We start from the raw sequence: 17,193 nt of genomic DNA, 5'->3' as shown, positions 1-17,193 counted from the left end.
AACACACATTATGTAATACACTCATGACACCTACAACACACATTATGTCATACACTCATGACACCTAAACACACATTATGTAATACACTCATGACACCTACAACACACATTATGTAATACACTCATGACACCTACAACACACATTATGTCATACAATCAAGACACCTACAACACACATTATGTCATACACTCATGACACCTACAACACACATTATGTCATACACTCATGACACCTACAACACACATTATGTCATACACTCATGACTGGGGATGATGCTCGAAACCGGTTTTCCCGGTTGTTTGATAAGAAAAGTACCGAGTCCTCGGACTCGAATCCCTTTTTGAGAACCGGTACCCGTTATCGAGACCACTATAGTAAAGAAAAAGAGTTGGTTATTTATTCGAATCCCTGAGAACGAATCCCTGAGAACGAATCCCCCCACAGGAAATGCCCTGTGGAACGCAATGTTATGCCCATTTGATTGTAGACTCTTACTGACGCCTTGTGGCGATATGAAAATACTACGCGTCATTAGTTTGGGCACTTCCGAGGTTGGCGAGTCAGTTCAGTTCATGAGACAATTGAGAAGTAGACAAGTTGTGTTAGCTCCTACAAGCCTTGGAAAAGATAAGTCTGTAAGTAAACTGTTTAACTTTATATAACTCAATATTAAGGTGGAAAGTGTTTCAATTTGAAAGTAAGATGTCTATTGAAAAAATATTTTTGTGCACTGTTTCAATGGATGTTTTTAGGACTTATAATGGCTGCCAGTCGTGTATTTCCACCATCGAAATAGTTTCAACAATCAGAAGTATTTGTTTGATGATAGTACTGTATATTTGTGTAAAGCTAATATTTACATATTGTGTATTACATTTCAGTATGTTAATTGAATCACATAGCTTATACATTTGTCATTGTGTGTATTTCAGTTTAAAAAAACAAATAACAGTCCAGTGCAAGACAAAAGTAAAGATAGAAAAAGACAAAGCAAGATCAACAGCAATAAAGAGCCTAAATGGATTAATCTGCTTTGGAACTTTATTAGACATCTTGGATTGTTTGTTAGCTGTCTGCCAAGCTGTATAACCTCAACACGTATAGTGAGGGCAGAACAGGCAATATGCAATTATTGCCAGGCTTCGCTCTCATGTAAGGGAAGAAGAATTGTTGATCGATGACTGTGGTGTTCTTAGTGTCATAGTGTGTGTAGTTAGTATGTTCCAATAGCAGCAGAAGTGCACTTTTTGGAGAGCTGTATTATTTTCAGTTGTGTGCCCAATGGACTGATTTTATTTAACACTATATTATTATTTATACACCTATAGTCATCACAGAGACAGGTTGTTTTTGTATTACTGTATATATTTGTTTTTCTGAAAAATCCCACTTAATATACTTTGTGTAACAGTCAATATATATATATATATATATATATATATATATATATATATATATATATATATATATATATATATATATATATATATATATATATATATATATATTTTTTTTTTTTTTAAGGGGGTAGCAGTCAATATTTATTTATTTTATTTTATATTTTTCTTATAAAATAAAAGTGAACTTTTGTTAAACCGAATATTGTGTTTTTTTCTATATACAACAACCTATCTGGAATCGATAAGAGAATCGATAAGGAATCGGTTCGATAAGAGGATTCGATAATGGGCTCGAACTCAATAATTTCTTATCAAACATCATCCCTACCTACAACACACATTATGTCATACACTCGTGACACCTACAACACACATTATGTCATACAATCATGACACCTACAACACAAATTATGTCATACACTCAAGACACCTACAAAACACATTATGTCATACACTCATGCATCATATACTAACTCATCTGGCATGTGCTTATTTCTACTGCTTTTCAAACATGTTGTGTCAGGAACTGGAAATACTCTATGTCACGTATCATTTTGTAACTGTATGCATGTTCTAAATACACTTCAAACATTCATTTCATGAAAAATAATTAAATTGTGTGATGAAAATGATGAAAAAAGACTCAATCGTGTGATGAAAATGATGAAAAAAGACTAAATCGTGTGATGAAAATGATGAAAAAAGACTAAATATTGTGATGAAAAAAGACTAAATCGTGTGATGAAGATGATGAAAAAAAAACTAAATCTTGTGATTAAAATGATAAAAAAAAGATTAAATCTTGTGATGAAAATGATGAAAAAGACTAAATTGTGTGATGAAAATGATGAAAAAAGACTAAATTGTGTGATGAAGATGATGAAAAAAGACTAAATCTTGTGATTAAAATGATTAAAAAAGGACTAAATCTTGTGATGAAAATTATGAAAAAGGACTAAATCGTGTGATGAAAATTATGAAAAAAGACTAAATTGCGTGATGAAGATGATGAAAAAAACTAAAATGTGTAATGAAGATGATGAAAAAAGACTAAATCTTGTGATGAAGATGATAAAATAAGACTAAATCGTGGGCTGATGATGAAAAAAGACTAAATCTTGTGATAAAAATGATGAAAAAAGACTAAATCTTATGATGAAGATAATGAAAAAAGAATAAAATGTGTAATGAAGAAGATGAAAAAGGACTATAACTTGTAATGAAAATGAGAAAAAGGACTCAATCATGTGATGAAAATGATGAAAAAAGACTAAATCGTGATGAAATTGATGAAAAAAACTAGTGTTGAAAATGATGAAAAAAGACTAAATCGTGTGATGGAGATGATGAAAAAAGACTAAATCTTGTGATTAAAATGATAAAAAAATTCTAAATCTTATGATGAACATGAGAAAAAGAACTCAATCATGTGATGAAAATGATGAAAAAAGACTAAATCATGATGAAATTGATGAAAAAAACTAATGTTGAAAATGATGAAAAAGACTAAATCGTGTGATGAAGATGATGAAATAAGACTAAATCGTGGGCTGATGATGAAAAAAGACTAAATCTTGTGATAAAAATTATGAAAAAAGACTAAATCTTATGATGAAGATAATGAAAAAAGAATAAAATGTGTAATGAAGAAGATGAAAAAGGACTATAACTTGTAATGAAAATGAGAAAAAGGACTCAATCATGTGATGAAAATGATGAAAAAAGACTAAATCGTGATGAAATTGATGAAAAAAACTAGTGTTGAAAATGATGAAAAAAGACTAAATCGTGTGATGAAAATGATGAAAAAATACTAAATCTTGTGATTAAAATGATTTAAAAAAAGTCTAAATCTTGTGATGAACATGAGAAAAAGGACTAAATCCTGTGATGAAAATGATGAAAAAAGACTAAATCGTGTGATGAATTTGATAAAAAAAAATAGTGTGTTAAAAATGATGAAAAAAGACTCAATTGTGTGATGAAAATGATGAAAAAGACTAAATCGTGTGATGAAAATGATGAAAAAAGACTAAATTGTGTGATGAAAATTATGAAAAAAGACTAAATTGTGTGATGAAAATTATGAAAAAAGACTAAATCGTGTGATGATGATGAAAAAAGACTCAATCTTGTGACGAAGATAATGAAAAAGAATAAAATGTGTAATGAAGATGATGAAAAAAGAAAATCTTGTGATGAAAATGAGAAAAAGGACTCAATCGTGTGATGAAATTGATGAAAAAAAATGAAATCCTGTGATGAAGATGATTAAAAAAGACTAAATCTTGTGATTAAAATAATAAAAAAAGACTAAATCTTGTGATGAAAATGATGAAAAAAGACTAAATCGTGTGATGAAAATGATGAAAAAAGACTAAAATGTGTAATGAAGATTATGAAAAAAGACTAAATCTTGTGATGAAGATGATAAAATAAGACTAAATCGTGGGCTGAAGATGATGAAGAAAGACTAAATCTTGTGATTAAAATGATAAAAAAAAAAGACTAAATTCAGTGATGGAAATGATGAAAAAAAGACTACATCGTGTGATGAAAATGATGACAAAAGACTAAATTGTGTGATGAAGATGATGAAAAAAGACTAAATCTTGTGATTAAAATGATGAAAAAAGACTAAATCTTGTAATGAAAATGATGAAAAAATACTAAATCGTGTGTTGAAAATGGTGAAAAAATACTAAACCGTGTGATTAAAATGATGAAAAAGACTAAATAGTGTGTTGAAAATGATGAAAAAAGACTAATTAGTGTGTTGAAAATGATGAAAAAAGACTAAATCTTATGATGAAGATAATGAAAAAAGAATAAAATGTGTAATGAAGAAGATGAAAAAGGACTATAACTTGTAATGAAAATGAGAAAAAGGACTCAATCATGTTATGAAAATGATGAAAAAAGACTAAATCGTGATGAAATTGATGAAAAAAACTAGTGTTGAAAATGATGAAAAAAGACTAAATCGTGTGATGGAGATGATGAAAAAAGACTAAATCTTGTGATTAAAATGATAAAAAAATTCTAAATCTTACGATGAACATGAGAAAAAGAACTCAATCATGTGATGAAAATGATGAAAAAAGACTAAATCGTGATGAAATTGATGAAAAAAACTAATGTTGAAAATGATGAAAAAAGACTAAATCGTGTGATGAAGAAGATGAAAAAATACTAAATCTTGTGATTAAAATGATTAAAAAAAGTCTAAATCTTGTGATGAACATGAGAAAAAGGACTAAATCCTGTGATGAAAATGATGAAAAAAGACTAAATCGTGTGATGAATTTGATGGAAAAAAATAGTGTGTTAAAAATGATGAAAAAAGACTCAATTGTGTGATGAAAATGATGAAAAAGACTAAATCGTGTGATGAAAATGATGAAAAAAGACTAAATTGTGTGATGAAAATTATGAAAAAAGACTAAATTGTGTGATGAAAATTATGAAAAAAGACTAAACCGTGTGATGATGATGAAAAAAGACTCAATCTTGTGACGAAGATAATGAAAAAAGAATAAAATGTGTAATGAAGATGATGAAAAAAGAAAATCTTGTGATGAAAATGAGAAAAAGGACTCAATCGTGTGATGAAATTGATGAAAAAAGATGAAATCCTGTGATGAAGATGATTAAAAAAGACTAAATCTTATGATTAAAATTATAAAAAAAGACTAAATCTTGTGATGAAAATGATGAAAAAAGACTAAATCGTGTGATGAAAATGATGAAAAGACTAAAATGTGTAATGAAGATGATGAAAAAAGACTAAATCTTGTGATGAAGATGATAAAATAAGACTACATCGTGGGCTGAAGATGATGAAGAAAGACTAAATCTTGTGATTAAAATGATTTAAAAAAAGACTAAATTCAGTGATGGAAATCATGAAAAAAAGACTACATGGTGTGATGAAAATGATGACAAAAGACTACATTGTGTGATGAAGATGATGAAAAAAGACAAAATCTTGTGATTAAAATGATGAAAAAAGACTAAATCTTGTAATGAAAATGATGAAAAAATACTAAATCGTGTGTTGAAAATGGTAAAAAAATACTAAACCGTGTGATTAAAATGATGAAAAAGACTAAATAGTGTGTTGAAAATGATGAAAAAAGACTAATTAGTGTGTTGAAAATGATGAAAAAAGACTAAATCGTGTGTTGAAAATGAGGAAAAAAAACAAAATCTTATGATGAAAATGATAAAAAAAGAGTAAATCCTGTGATGAAAATGAGGAAAAAAAGACTAAATCGTGTGATGAAGATGATGAAAAAAAAACTAAAATGTGTAATGAAGATGATGAAAAAAGACTAAATCTTGTGATGAAGATGATAAAATAAGACTAAATCTTGGGCTGAAGATGATGAAAAAAGACAAAATCTTGTGATTAAAATGATATAAAAAGACTAAATCGTGTGATGGAAATGAGGAAAAAAGAGTAAATCCATCCATCCATCCATCCATTTTCTACCGCGTATTTCCTTCGGGGTCGTGGGGGGCGCTGGAGCCTATCTCAGCTACAATCGGGCGGAAGGCGGGGTACACCCTGGACAAGTCGCCACCTCATCGCAGGGCCAACACAGATAGACAGACAACATTCACACTCACATTCACACACTAAATCGTGTGATGAAAATGATGACAAAAGACAAAATAGTGTGTTGAAAATGATGAAAAAAGACTAATTAGTGTGTTGAAAATAATGAAAAAAGACTAAATCGTGTGTTGAAAATGATGAAAAAAAGACTATAAAATGTGATGAAGATGATGTAAAAGACTAAATCGTTTGATGAAGATGACAAAAAGACCAAATCGTGTGAAGTGAAGTGAAGTGAATTATATTTATATAGCGCTTTTTCTCTATTGACTCAAAGCGCTTTACATAGTGAAACCCAATATCTAAGTTACATTTAAACCAGTGTGGGTGGCACTGGGAGCAGGTGGGTAAAGTGTCTTGCCCAAACACACAACGGCAGTTGTGACTAGGATGGCGGAAGCGAGAATCGAACCTGGAACCCTCAAGTTGCTGGCACGGACACTCTACCAACCGAGCTATACCGTCCAGTGTGTTGGAGATGATGAAAAAGATCAAATCGTGTGATAAAGATGATGAAAAAAATGCTAAATCGTGTGATGAAGATGATGAAAAAAGACTAAATCGTTTGATGAAGATGGGACGGCGTGGCGAAGTTGGTAGAGTGGCTGTGCCAGCAATCGGAGTGTTGCTGGTTACTGGGGTTCAATTCCCACCTTCTACCTTCCTAGTCACGTCCGTTGTGTCTTGCCCAAGGACACAACGGACGTGACTTCACCCTATGCCTCTGATGGCTGCTGGTTAGCGCCTTGCATGTGTTGCGTTTGACCAGATGTTCCTCCAAGTGGGATGTAAAACGCTGGTCAGTCCCAAGTTCCTTAGATGACATATAACTGAACTCAAATGTACCACCAAGCACAGAATAGGTATTTTGTAATTTATTGTCAAATATTTGAGAATAGAGACCAGCCTCGAACAACACATACAAATGCATGGCAGCTCCAGCCATCAGTGTGTGAATGTGTGTGAATGGGTAAATGTGGAAATAGTGTCAAAGCGCTTTGAGTACCTTGAAGGTAGAAAAGCGCTATACAAGTATAACCCATTTAACCCATTTATAAAAAGACTAAATCAGGTGATGAAAATGATAATTAAAGAATAAATCGTGTGATGAAAATGATAAAAAAGACTAAATCATGTGATGAAGATGATGAAAGAAGACTAAATTGTTTGATGAAGATGATGAAAAAACACCAAATCGTGTAATGAAGATGATGAAAAAAAACTAAATCGTGTGATGAAGATGATGAAAAAAGACTAAACCTTTTTAATGAACATGATGAAAAAAGACTACATAGTGTGATGAAAATGATGAAAAAAGACTAAATCGTGTGATGAAGATGATGAAAAAAGACTACATAGTGTGATGAAGATGAAAAAAAAGACAAAATTGTTTGATGAAGATGATAGAAAAGACGAACTCGTGTGATGAAGATGATGAAAAAAAATACTAAATCATGTGATGAAGATGATAAAAAACACTAAATCGTGTGATGAAGACGATGAAATAAGACTAAATAGTGTGATGAAGATTATGAAAAATGACTAAATCGTGTGATGAAAATGATGAAAAAAGACTAAATTGTTTGATGAAGATGATGAAAAAAGACTAAATTATTTGATGAAGATGATGAAAAAGACCAAATCGCTTGATGAAGATGATGAAAAAAATACTAAATCGTTTGATGAAAATGACAAAAAAGACTAAATCGTGTGATGAAGATAATGAAAAAAGACTAAATCGTGTGATGAAGATGATGAAATAAGACTAAATTATGTGATGAAGATGATGAAATAAGACTAAATCGTGTGATCAAGGTGATGAAAAAAGATTAAATTGTGTGATGAAGATGTTGAAAAAAGACTAAACCTTTTTTAATGAAGATGATGAAAAAAGACTAAATCGTGTGATGAAAATGATTAAAAAAGACTATATCAAGTGATGAAGATGATGAAAGAAAACTAAATTGTTTGATGAAGATGATGAAAAAAGACCAAATCGTGTGATGATGATGAAAAAAGACCAAATTGTGTGATGAAGATGAAAAAAATACTAAATCGTTTGATGAAGATGATAAAAAAAACACTAAATCGTGTGATGAAGATGATGAAAAAAGACTAAATCGTGTGATAAAGATGATGAAAAAAGACTAAATCATGTGATGAAGATACTGAAAAAGACTAAATTGTGTGATGTAGATGATGATAATGACTAAATCGTGTGGTAAAGATGATGAAAAAAGACTACACAGTGTGATGAAGATGATAAAAAAAGACTAAATTGTTTGACGAAGATGATAGAAAAGACCAAATCGTGTGATGAAGATGATGAAAAAAAAAACAAAATCATGTGATGAAGATGATAAAAAAGACTAAATCGTGTGATGAAGATGATGAAATAAGAGTAAATCGTGTGATGAAGATGATGAAAAAAGACCAAATCGTGTGATGAAGATGATGAAAAAAGGCTAAATTGTTTGATGAAGATGATGAAAAAAGACTAGATCGTGTGATGAAGATGATGAAAAAAGACTAAATTGTGTGATGAAGATGATGAAAATTACTAAATCGTGTGATGAAGATGATGAAAAAAGACTGAACCTTTTTTAATGAAGATGATGAAAAAAGACTAAATTTTGTGATGAAAGTGATGAAAGAAGACTAAATTGTTTGATGAAGATGATGAAAAAAGACCAAATCGTGTGATGAAGATGATGAAAAAAGACCAAATCATGTGTTGATGATGAAAAAAGACTAAATCGTGTGATGAAGATGATGAAAAAGACTAAATCGGGTGATGAAAATGATGAAAGAAGACTAAATTGTTTGATGAAGATGATGAAAAAAGACTAAATTGTGTGATGAAGATTATGAAAAAAGACTAAATCGTGTGATGAAAATGATGAAAAAAAGACTAAATTGTGTGATGAAAATGATGAAAAAAAGACTAAATCGTGTGATGAAAATGATGAAAAAAGACTAAATCGTGTGATGAAGATGATGAAAAAAGACTAAATCGTGTGATGAAAATGATGAGAAAAAGACTAAATCGTGTGATGAAAATGATGAAAAAAGACAAAATCATGTGATGAAGATGATGAAAAAGACTAAATCATGTGATGAAGATGATGAAATAGACTAAATCATGTGATGAAGATGATGAAAATAGACTAAATCGTGTGATGATGAAAAAAACTAAATTATGTGATGACAATGATGAAAAAATACTAAATCATGTGATGATGATGAAAAAGACTAAATTATGTGATGACAATGATGAAAAAATTCTAAATCATGTGATGATGATGAAAAAGACTAAATCTTGTGATGAAGATGATGAAAAAATACTAAATCGTGTGATGAAAATGATGAAAAAATACTAAATCATGTGATGATGATGAAAAAAGACTAAATCGTGTGATGAAGATGATGAAAAAAGACTAAATTGTGTGATGAAGATGATGAAAAAAGACTAAATCATGTGATGATGATGAAAAAAGACTAAATTGTGTGATGAAGAAAAAAGACTAAATCGTGTGATGAAGATGATGAAAAAAGACTAAATTGTTTGATGAAGATGATGAAAAAAGACTCAATTGTGGATAAAAAAAAGACTAAATCATGTGTTGAAGATGATGAAAAAAGACTAAATCGTTTGATGAAGATGATGAAAAAAGACTCAATTGTGGATAAAAAAGACTAAATCATGTGATGAAGATAATAAAAAAGACTAAATCATGTGATGAAGATGATAAAAAAAGACTAAATCATGTGATGAAGATAATAAAAAAGACTAAGTCAGGTGATAAAAGTGCTGAGTGTGTACCTTCATGTCTTGTGTTGCTTCCACTGTGTGCAGCATGATGAACTCCCTGCAATATGATCATGTTATTACTTGAAATATTACAGTATTATCATGTTATTACTTGATATATGAAATATTACAGTATTATCATGTTATTACTTGATATATGAAATATTACAGTAATATCATGTTATTACTTGATATATGAAATATTACAGTATTATCATGGTATTACTTGATATATGAAATATTACAGTATTATCATGTTATTACATGATATATGAAATATTACAGTATTATCATGTTATTAATTGGTATATGAAATATTACAGTATTATAATGTTATTACTTCATATATGAAAGATTACAGTATTATTATGTTATTACTTGATATATGAAATATTACAATACGATCATATTACTTCATATATGAAATATTACATTATTATCATGTTATTACTTCATATATGAAATATTACAGTAATATGTTATTACTTGATGTATAAAAAATTACAGTATTATCATGTTATTACTTTATATATGAAATATTACAGTATTATCATGTTATTACTTGCCATATGATCATGTTATTTTTTGCTATATGATCATGTTATTACTTGATATATGATATGTTATTACTAGATATATGCAACATGTGATCAGTGATTAGTAATAGTAATAGTGATCATGCTCCTACTTCTTCCTCCTCTTCCTGGCCTCCTCCTCCTCCTCCTGGGCCGTGTTGAGGCTCTGGGCGTCGGCCAGGTTGTCCACGGCGATGGCCAAGAAGACGTTGAGCAGGATGTCTGGTCACGTGACTTGAGGACCAATATTCCATAACCAATATCTCAGTATCAATACTCCCAGGTTGGTGTCAGGATACAGTTGCCGCAGACAAAGAGGATGATGAAGTAAATGCAGACCACCATTCCCGAGGAGGCGGGACCACCGTAGGCCATGATGCCGTCATACATGACCATGTTCCAGTCCTCTCCCGTCAGGATCTGACCAAGGAAAACATGCTAAGTGTTAGCTTTCTAGTTGGCCCTCCTTGGCCCTGCTCAAACACATTCTGTCGTCTGACAAAACACTTTTTTTTCCATTGCGTCACTTTCAGCTAGCTAGCTACTAAGATAGCTACTAAGCTAGCCCCGATCCGAAGACAGCCATAAGTGGGCTCAGTGAAGGTAAACACCTGAGTATGGCTTTGTGTTCTTCTCATGGATAGGTTGGCCCTACTAGAGGACCGTGTCCGCCAGTTAGAGCAGAGTAACTTGGTAACTTTAGCATTAGCATTAGCCATATTCAGCTAACTAGCCCAGTTTGCAGAATGAGATATTTTTAAGTGCCCTTTCTTAATCCAGTTATGTTTAAAGCAGCTAGAATGGATCGTGACCTCCTTACTTTTATCTTATGTCCGCTAGTGAACTCTTTGTTTTGTCTGAAGGGCTCCTGTTTGTCAGCTGTTTTGGCCAGTTCCTTATCTCTTTTGAAGTAGCAACTGCATTTGGTTTGGGGCGGAAGGGGCTGTTTCCGCTCTACATAAACTGACTCTTATAGACCTCGCTTGCTGATGCTATGGTTGCGTTGTGAAGGCTGGTCTCCTAAAGCTATAGTAAAACTTGGCCAAGTACTACTCTGTCTCGGTGGTCCTTTTTACTCAACATATATGTCATCCAAAAGAACTTGGGAGTGACCAGTGTGTGTTCTATTCCCTGAGAGGAAGACTGGTCGCGCGCACAACAAGCCCTAAGCGGCCTACAAGCCACGGTGAACCAATCAAGACCCATAATAAATTTAGCCCTTTAGCTAGTCCTACACCACACCTTAGTCATAGGGGACTCCATCACCCGGAACATACAGTTTAGCAAACCAGCCATAACTTATGTATTCCCGGGACCAGAGCACCTGACATTGAAGCTAGTCTTAGGGAGCTAATTCGCAACAGGCCTAGTAAACACATACGACAGGCTAATCGCACCACTAGCTACGCAAATATAGCTGTACACGTTGGCTCCCATGACACTAGGATGAGACAGTCAGAGACTTGAGCTAGGACTTGTAATCTGGCTAGAAAGATGTCCAGGCATGGAGTACTTGTCTCTGGCCCCCTGTCTGCGAGAGGCAATGATGAGAGATATAGCAGATTAGTCTCGCTTAACAAGTGGCTGGCTATTTTTTGTAGACAACAGGGACTAACATTTATTGATAATTGGCCCTCTTTCTTGGGCAAACCGGGCCTGCTGATGAGGGACGACCTTCACCCTAACCAGGAAGGAGCAATCACTCTGGCTAGTAACATAGAATATTGTTTGAGTCACACTTGACTGACTACACTAGAGCAAGCCCGGTCACAAGCAATTAGACTTAGACTTAGACTTCCTTTTTATTGTCATTCAAGTTTGAACTTTACAGTACAGATAAGAACAAACTTTTGTTGCATTAGCTCATGGTAGTGCAGGATAAAAAAGCAATACATTGCAGATATAAATAAATACATTACTGTACAGATAAATATATTTGCACTTTTGCATATGCATCCAGGTTTATGGATGTATATTATATTGTCTTTATATTCCAGAGTTAATCCATTTTGGGGGGAATTGAGGGGATAATTATGATGCGTTCAAGAGTCTTACGGCCTGAGGGAAGAAGCTGTTACAGAACCTGGAGGTTCTGCTACGGAGGCTGCGGAACCTCTTTCTAGAGTCCAGCAGTGAAAACAGTTCTTGGTGGGGGTGGGAGGAGTCTCTGCAGATTTTCTGAGCCTTGGTCAGGCAGCGGCTTTTTGCGATCTCCTGGATAGGAGGAAGAGGAGTCCTGATGATCTTTTCCGCCATCCTCACCACTCTCTGGAGAGACTTCCAGTCTGAGGTATTGCAAGCTCCAGTCCAGACAGAGATGCTGTTGGCCAGCAGGCTCTCTAATGTGCCTCTGTAGAATGTGGTGAGAATGGGGGGCAGGAGCTGTGCTCTTTTCATCCGACGCAAAAAGTGCATGCGCTGCTGAGCTCTTTTTACAAGAGCCCCGGTGTGTAGGGACCAGGTCATATTGTCAGTTATCTGCACCCACAGGAACTTGGTGCTGCTTACCATCTCCACCGCTGTGCCGTTGATGAAGAGTGGAGCGTGGCTGGACTGGTGCTTCCTGAAGTCAACGATGATCTCCTTGGTCTTGTTGACGTTCAGGACCAGGTTGTTGGTTCTGCACCAGTCAAACAGATGTTTCACCTCCTCCCTGTAGTCCATGTCGTTGTTTTCACGGATGAGGCCCACTACTGTTGTGTCGTCCGCATACTTCACAAGTTTGTTAGTAGTGGACCTGGCGCAGCAGTCATGGGTCATCAATGTGAACAGCAGGGGACTCAGGACGCAGCCCTGGGGGGAGCCGGTGCTCAGGGAGATGGCACTGGAGGTGTTGTCGCCCACTCTCACAGACTGGGGTCTGTCTGTGAGGAAGTCAAGCAGCCAGGTGCATGGGGGGGTACTGAATCCAAGAGGGGCCAGTTTGCTCACCAAGTGCTGCGGGATGATGGTATTGAATGTCGAGCTGAAGTCAAGAAGCAACATCCGCACGTGTGTATCCTTTCTTTCCAGATATTCAAAGCTCAGGTGGAGTGCAGAGGAGATGGCGTCTTCTGTGGAGCGGTTAGGGCGATAAGCGAACTGCTATGGGTCGAATGTGGGGGGAAGTCTGGAGATAATGTATTCCTTTACCAGCCTCTCGAAGCACTTCATTATGATGGGGGTGAGTGCTACGGGGCGATAATCATTGAGGGAGGGGATTGTGGGTTTTTTAGGCACTGGAATGATTGTGGCCGTCTTAAAACATGATGGTACCACAGCCTGGGTCATCGAGATGTTGAAGATGTCTGTGAGAACCCCAGCCAGATGGTCTGCACATCCCTTAAGCACCTTGCCCGGGATGTCATCAGGTCCCGCTGCTTTCCGGGGGTTCACTCTCTTCAGGGTTTTCCGGACATCCGCTGTGTCCAGGTTGAGCGGCTGCTCGTCAGGGTGAGGGATGGATTTCCTCGCCGGAGTGGTGTTAAGTGCCTCAAACCTCGCAAAGTAGTTGTTTAGGTCATTTAGGAAGCTGATGCTGTTGTCACAGGGACGGGGGGCAGCTTTATAGTCCGTGATGACCTGTATGCCCTGCCACATTTGTCTAGTGTTCGTGGGGTTCTCGGAGAAGTCCTGCACTTTCTGACTGTGAGCACGCTTTGCAACCCTAATGGCACGGTTCAGGTTAGCTCTGGGTCGCCAGACTTAAAAGCCTTGTTCCGAGCCTTCAGCATTGCACGTACCTCACTGTTCATCCAGAGTTTCTCGTTGGCCCGTGTGGGGATGTTCTTGATCACACTAACATCCTCCATGCACTTCTGAATGTATGCGGACACAGACTCTGCATACTCCTCCACACGTGTGTTATGATTATCGGTGGCGGCTGCCTTGAACATGTCCCAGTCTGTGCTTTCAGTTCAATTACAGTGTCTGTTAGTCTGGGTGAGGAGTCAGTTAAAGGCCTACTGAAACCCACTACTACCGACCACGCAGTCTGATAGTTTATATATCAATGATGAAATCTTAACATTGCAACACATGCCAATACGGCCGGGTTAACTTATAAAGTGCAATTTTAAATTTCCCGGGAAACTTCCGGTTGAAAACGTCTACGTATGATGACGTTTGCGCGTGACGTCGATGGTTGAAGCGGAAGTATTCGTACACATTGTATCACAATACAAACAGCTCTGTTTTCATCGCAAAATTCCACAGTATTCTGGACATCTGTGTTGGTGAATCTTTTGCAATTTGTTTAATGAACAATGGAGACTGCAACGAAGAAAGCTGTAGGTGGGATCGGTGTATTAGCGGCTGGCTGCAGCAATACAACCAGGAGGACTTTGAGTTGGATAGCAGACGCACTATCCGACGCTAGCCGCCGACCGCATCGATGATCGGGTGAAGTTCTTTGTCGGGCCGTCGATCGCTGGAACGCAGGTGAGCACGGGTGTTGATGAGCAGATGAGGGCTGGCGTAGGTGGAGTGCTAATGTTTTTATCATAGCTCTGACGAGGTCCCGTAGCTAAGTTAGCTTCAATGGCGTCGTTAGCAACAGCATTGCTAGGCTTCGACAGGTGGCACAGCATTAACCGTGTGGTTACAGGTCCAGTGTTGTGTTCGGTGTCTCCTGATAGTAGTATTGTTGATCTTCTGTCTATCCTTCCAGTCAGGGGCTTATTTCTTTTGTTTCTATCTGCATTTAAGCACGATGCTATCACGTTAGCTCCGTAGCTAAAGTGCTTCACCGATGTATTGTCGTGGAGATAAAAGTCACTGTGAATGTCCATTTCGCATTCTCGACTCCCATTTTCAAGAGGATATAGTATCCGAGGTGGTTTAAAATACAAATCCGTGATCAACAATAGAAAAAGGAGAAAGTGTGGAATCCAATGAGCCCTTTTACCTAAGAGAGCGAAAAAAGATACGTCCTGCACTGCACTCTAGTCCCTCACTCTCACGTTCTTCATCCACAAATCTTTCATCCTCGCTCAAATTAATGGGGTAATCGTCGCTTTCTCGGTCCGACTCGCTCTCGCTGCTGGTGTAAACAATGGGGAAATGTGAGGAGCCCTTCAACCTGCGACGTCACGCTACTTCTGGTACAGGCAAGGCTTTTTTTTATCGGCGACCAAAAGTTGCGAACTTTATCGTCAATGTTCTCTACTAAATCCTTTCAGCAAAAATATGGCAATATCGCGAAATGATCAAGTATGACACATAGAATGGATCTGCTATCCCTGTTTAAATAAAAAAAAATCATTTCAGTAGGCCTTTAAGATAGAAGTAGCCGGCGCCAGGCTGGAAAATCCCTGCACACATAGCATTTCTCCTAGAATAATACACAATTTGCATCATGTTTTTTCTGCAGTGACTGTGCCAGAGGTGGACATGCATTCTACTGAGGTGGCAAATTATGACGCAGCACCAAGCAAACAATCTGAAGATCTCCATCATAGATATAGTCAGAATGATTTAAGGCGCATTACACAAAATAAACGTAACGTTATTAATATCACTACTACATCTTAAAACTCATTTGGATACTCTAGCCTTTAAATAGATCCCATTTTTAGACCAGTTGATCTGCTGCTTCTCTTTTCTGCCCTGTCCCCTTCTCCCACATGAAGAGGTTATCAGGTGGCTATGGATAATCCCTGGAGACGTACCAGTCTGGAGGCTGTGCTAGCTGTTCTAAGTCATGACCCGGTGTGGCCCACTCCCCCATGACATGGAAGAAGATTTCCCAGGACCCTCTGCTGGTTTACAGATGGACCGGACTCTCAAATGATCATGAATAAATGAATACCTGTCCATACTCCACATCCATTTAAACCGGTCACCCAGGAGGGGGTCCCCACACTTGTGGTCCCTTCCCAAGGTTTATTCTTTTTTCCAAGTTAAGCTTTTGGAGTTTTTCCTTGCCCCGATGTGGGTTCTAATCATGGGATGTGGTTGTGGCTTGTGAAGCCCTTTGAGGAACTCCTGATTAAGGACTATATAAATAAACGTTGACTGATTGATTGATGAACATAAAACAATCACTCACTGTACAATGTCTGCTCTCACTGGGATACAGACTGATGATGTGTTTGTATCAAGAGTTATTCATAATCCTCATGTTGGATGAAAGAAAATGTTGCCGCGTCTGTTCGTGTCTTTCTGGCCATCTCGGGGTCTAAACTGAGTCAAAGTGGACCAATTTGTCAGATTATGTCCATCTCCGGGTCTAAATTGGACGTCAAAATTGACCAATTGGTCAGATTATGTCCATCTCCGGGTCTAAATTGGACGTCAAAATTGACCAATTTGTCAGATTATGTCCATCTCCGGGTCTAAATTGGATGTCAAAATTCACCAATTTGTCAGATTATGTCCATCTCCGGTTTTAAATTGGATGTCAAAATTGACCAATTTGTCAGATTATGTCCATCTACGGGTCTAAATTGGATGTCAAAATTGACTAATTTGTCAGATTATGTCCATCTCCGGGTCTAAATTGGATGTCAAAGTTAACCAAATTGTCCTATTATGTCCATCTCCGGGTCTAAATTGGATGTCAAAATTGACCAATTTGTCAGATTATGTCAATTTCCGGGTCTAAATTGTATGTCAAAGTTGACCAATTTGTCAGATTATGTCCATCTCCGGGTCTAAATTGGATGTCAAAGTTTACCACATTGTCAGATTATGTCCATCTCCGGGTCTAAATTGGATGTCAAAATTCACCAATTTGTCAGATTATGTGCATCACCGGGTTTAAATTGGATGTCAAAATTCAGCAATTTGTCAGATTATGTCCATCT

General features: G+C 36.1%; 1 protein-coding gene across 2 annotated transcripts in view; it reads right to left on the bottom strand.

Moving 5' to 3' along the window:
- LOC133656886 (voltage-dependent L-type calcium channel subunit alpha-1D-like) overlaps positions 1-17,193 on the bottom strand; it is a 205,076-nt gene that overhangs the window by 108,905 nt on the left and 78,978 nt on the right. For both annotated transcript variants that reach the window (XM_062057746.1, XM_062057752.1), the window contains exons 14-16: positions 10,708-10,828; positions 10,522-10,630; positions 9,846-9,891 (exon numbers count right to left, since the gene is read on the bottom strand). In XM_062057746.1, the coding sequence (XP_061913730.1) occupies positions 9,846-9,891; positions 10,522-10,630; positions 10,708-10,828 (276 nt within the window). The remainder of the gene's footprint in view (positions 1-9,845; positions 9,892-10,521; positions 10,631-10,707; positions 10,829-17,193) is intronic.

This window comes from Entelurus aequoreus, linkage group LG01 (genome assembly GCF_033978785.1).
Source record: "Entelurus aequoreus isolate RoL-2023_Sb linkage group LG01, RoL_Eaeq_v1.1, whole genome shotgun sequence".
In the NCBI taxonomy this organism is placed as follows: Eukaryota; Metazoa; Chordata; class Actinopteri; order Syngnathiformes; family Syngnathidae; genus Entelurus; species Entelurus aequoreus.
The sequence above is the reverse complement of the archived record's forward strand: the minus strand, read 5'-3'. Positions and strand labels throughout refer to the sequence as shown.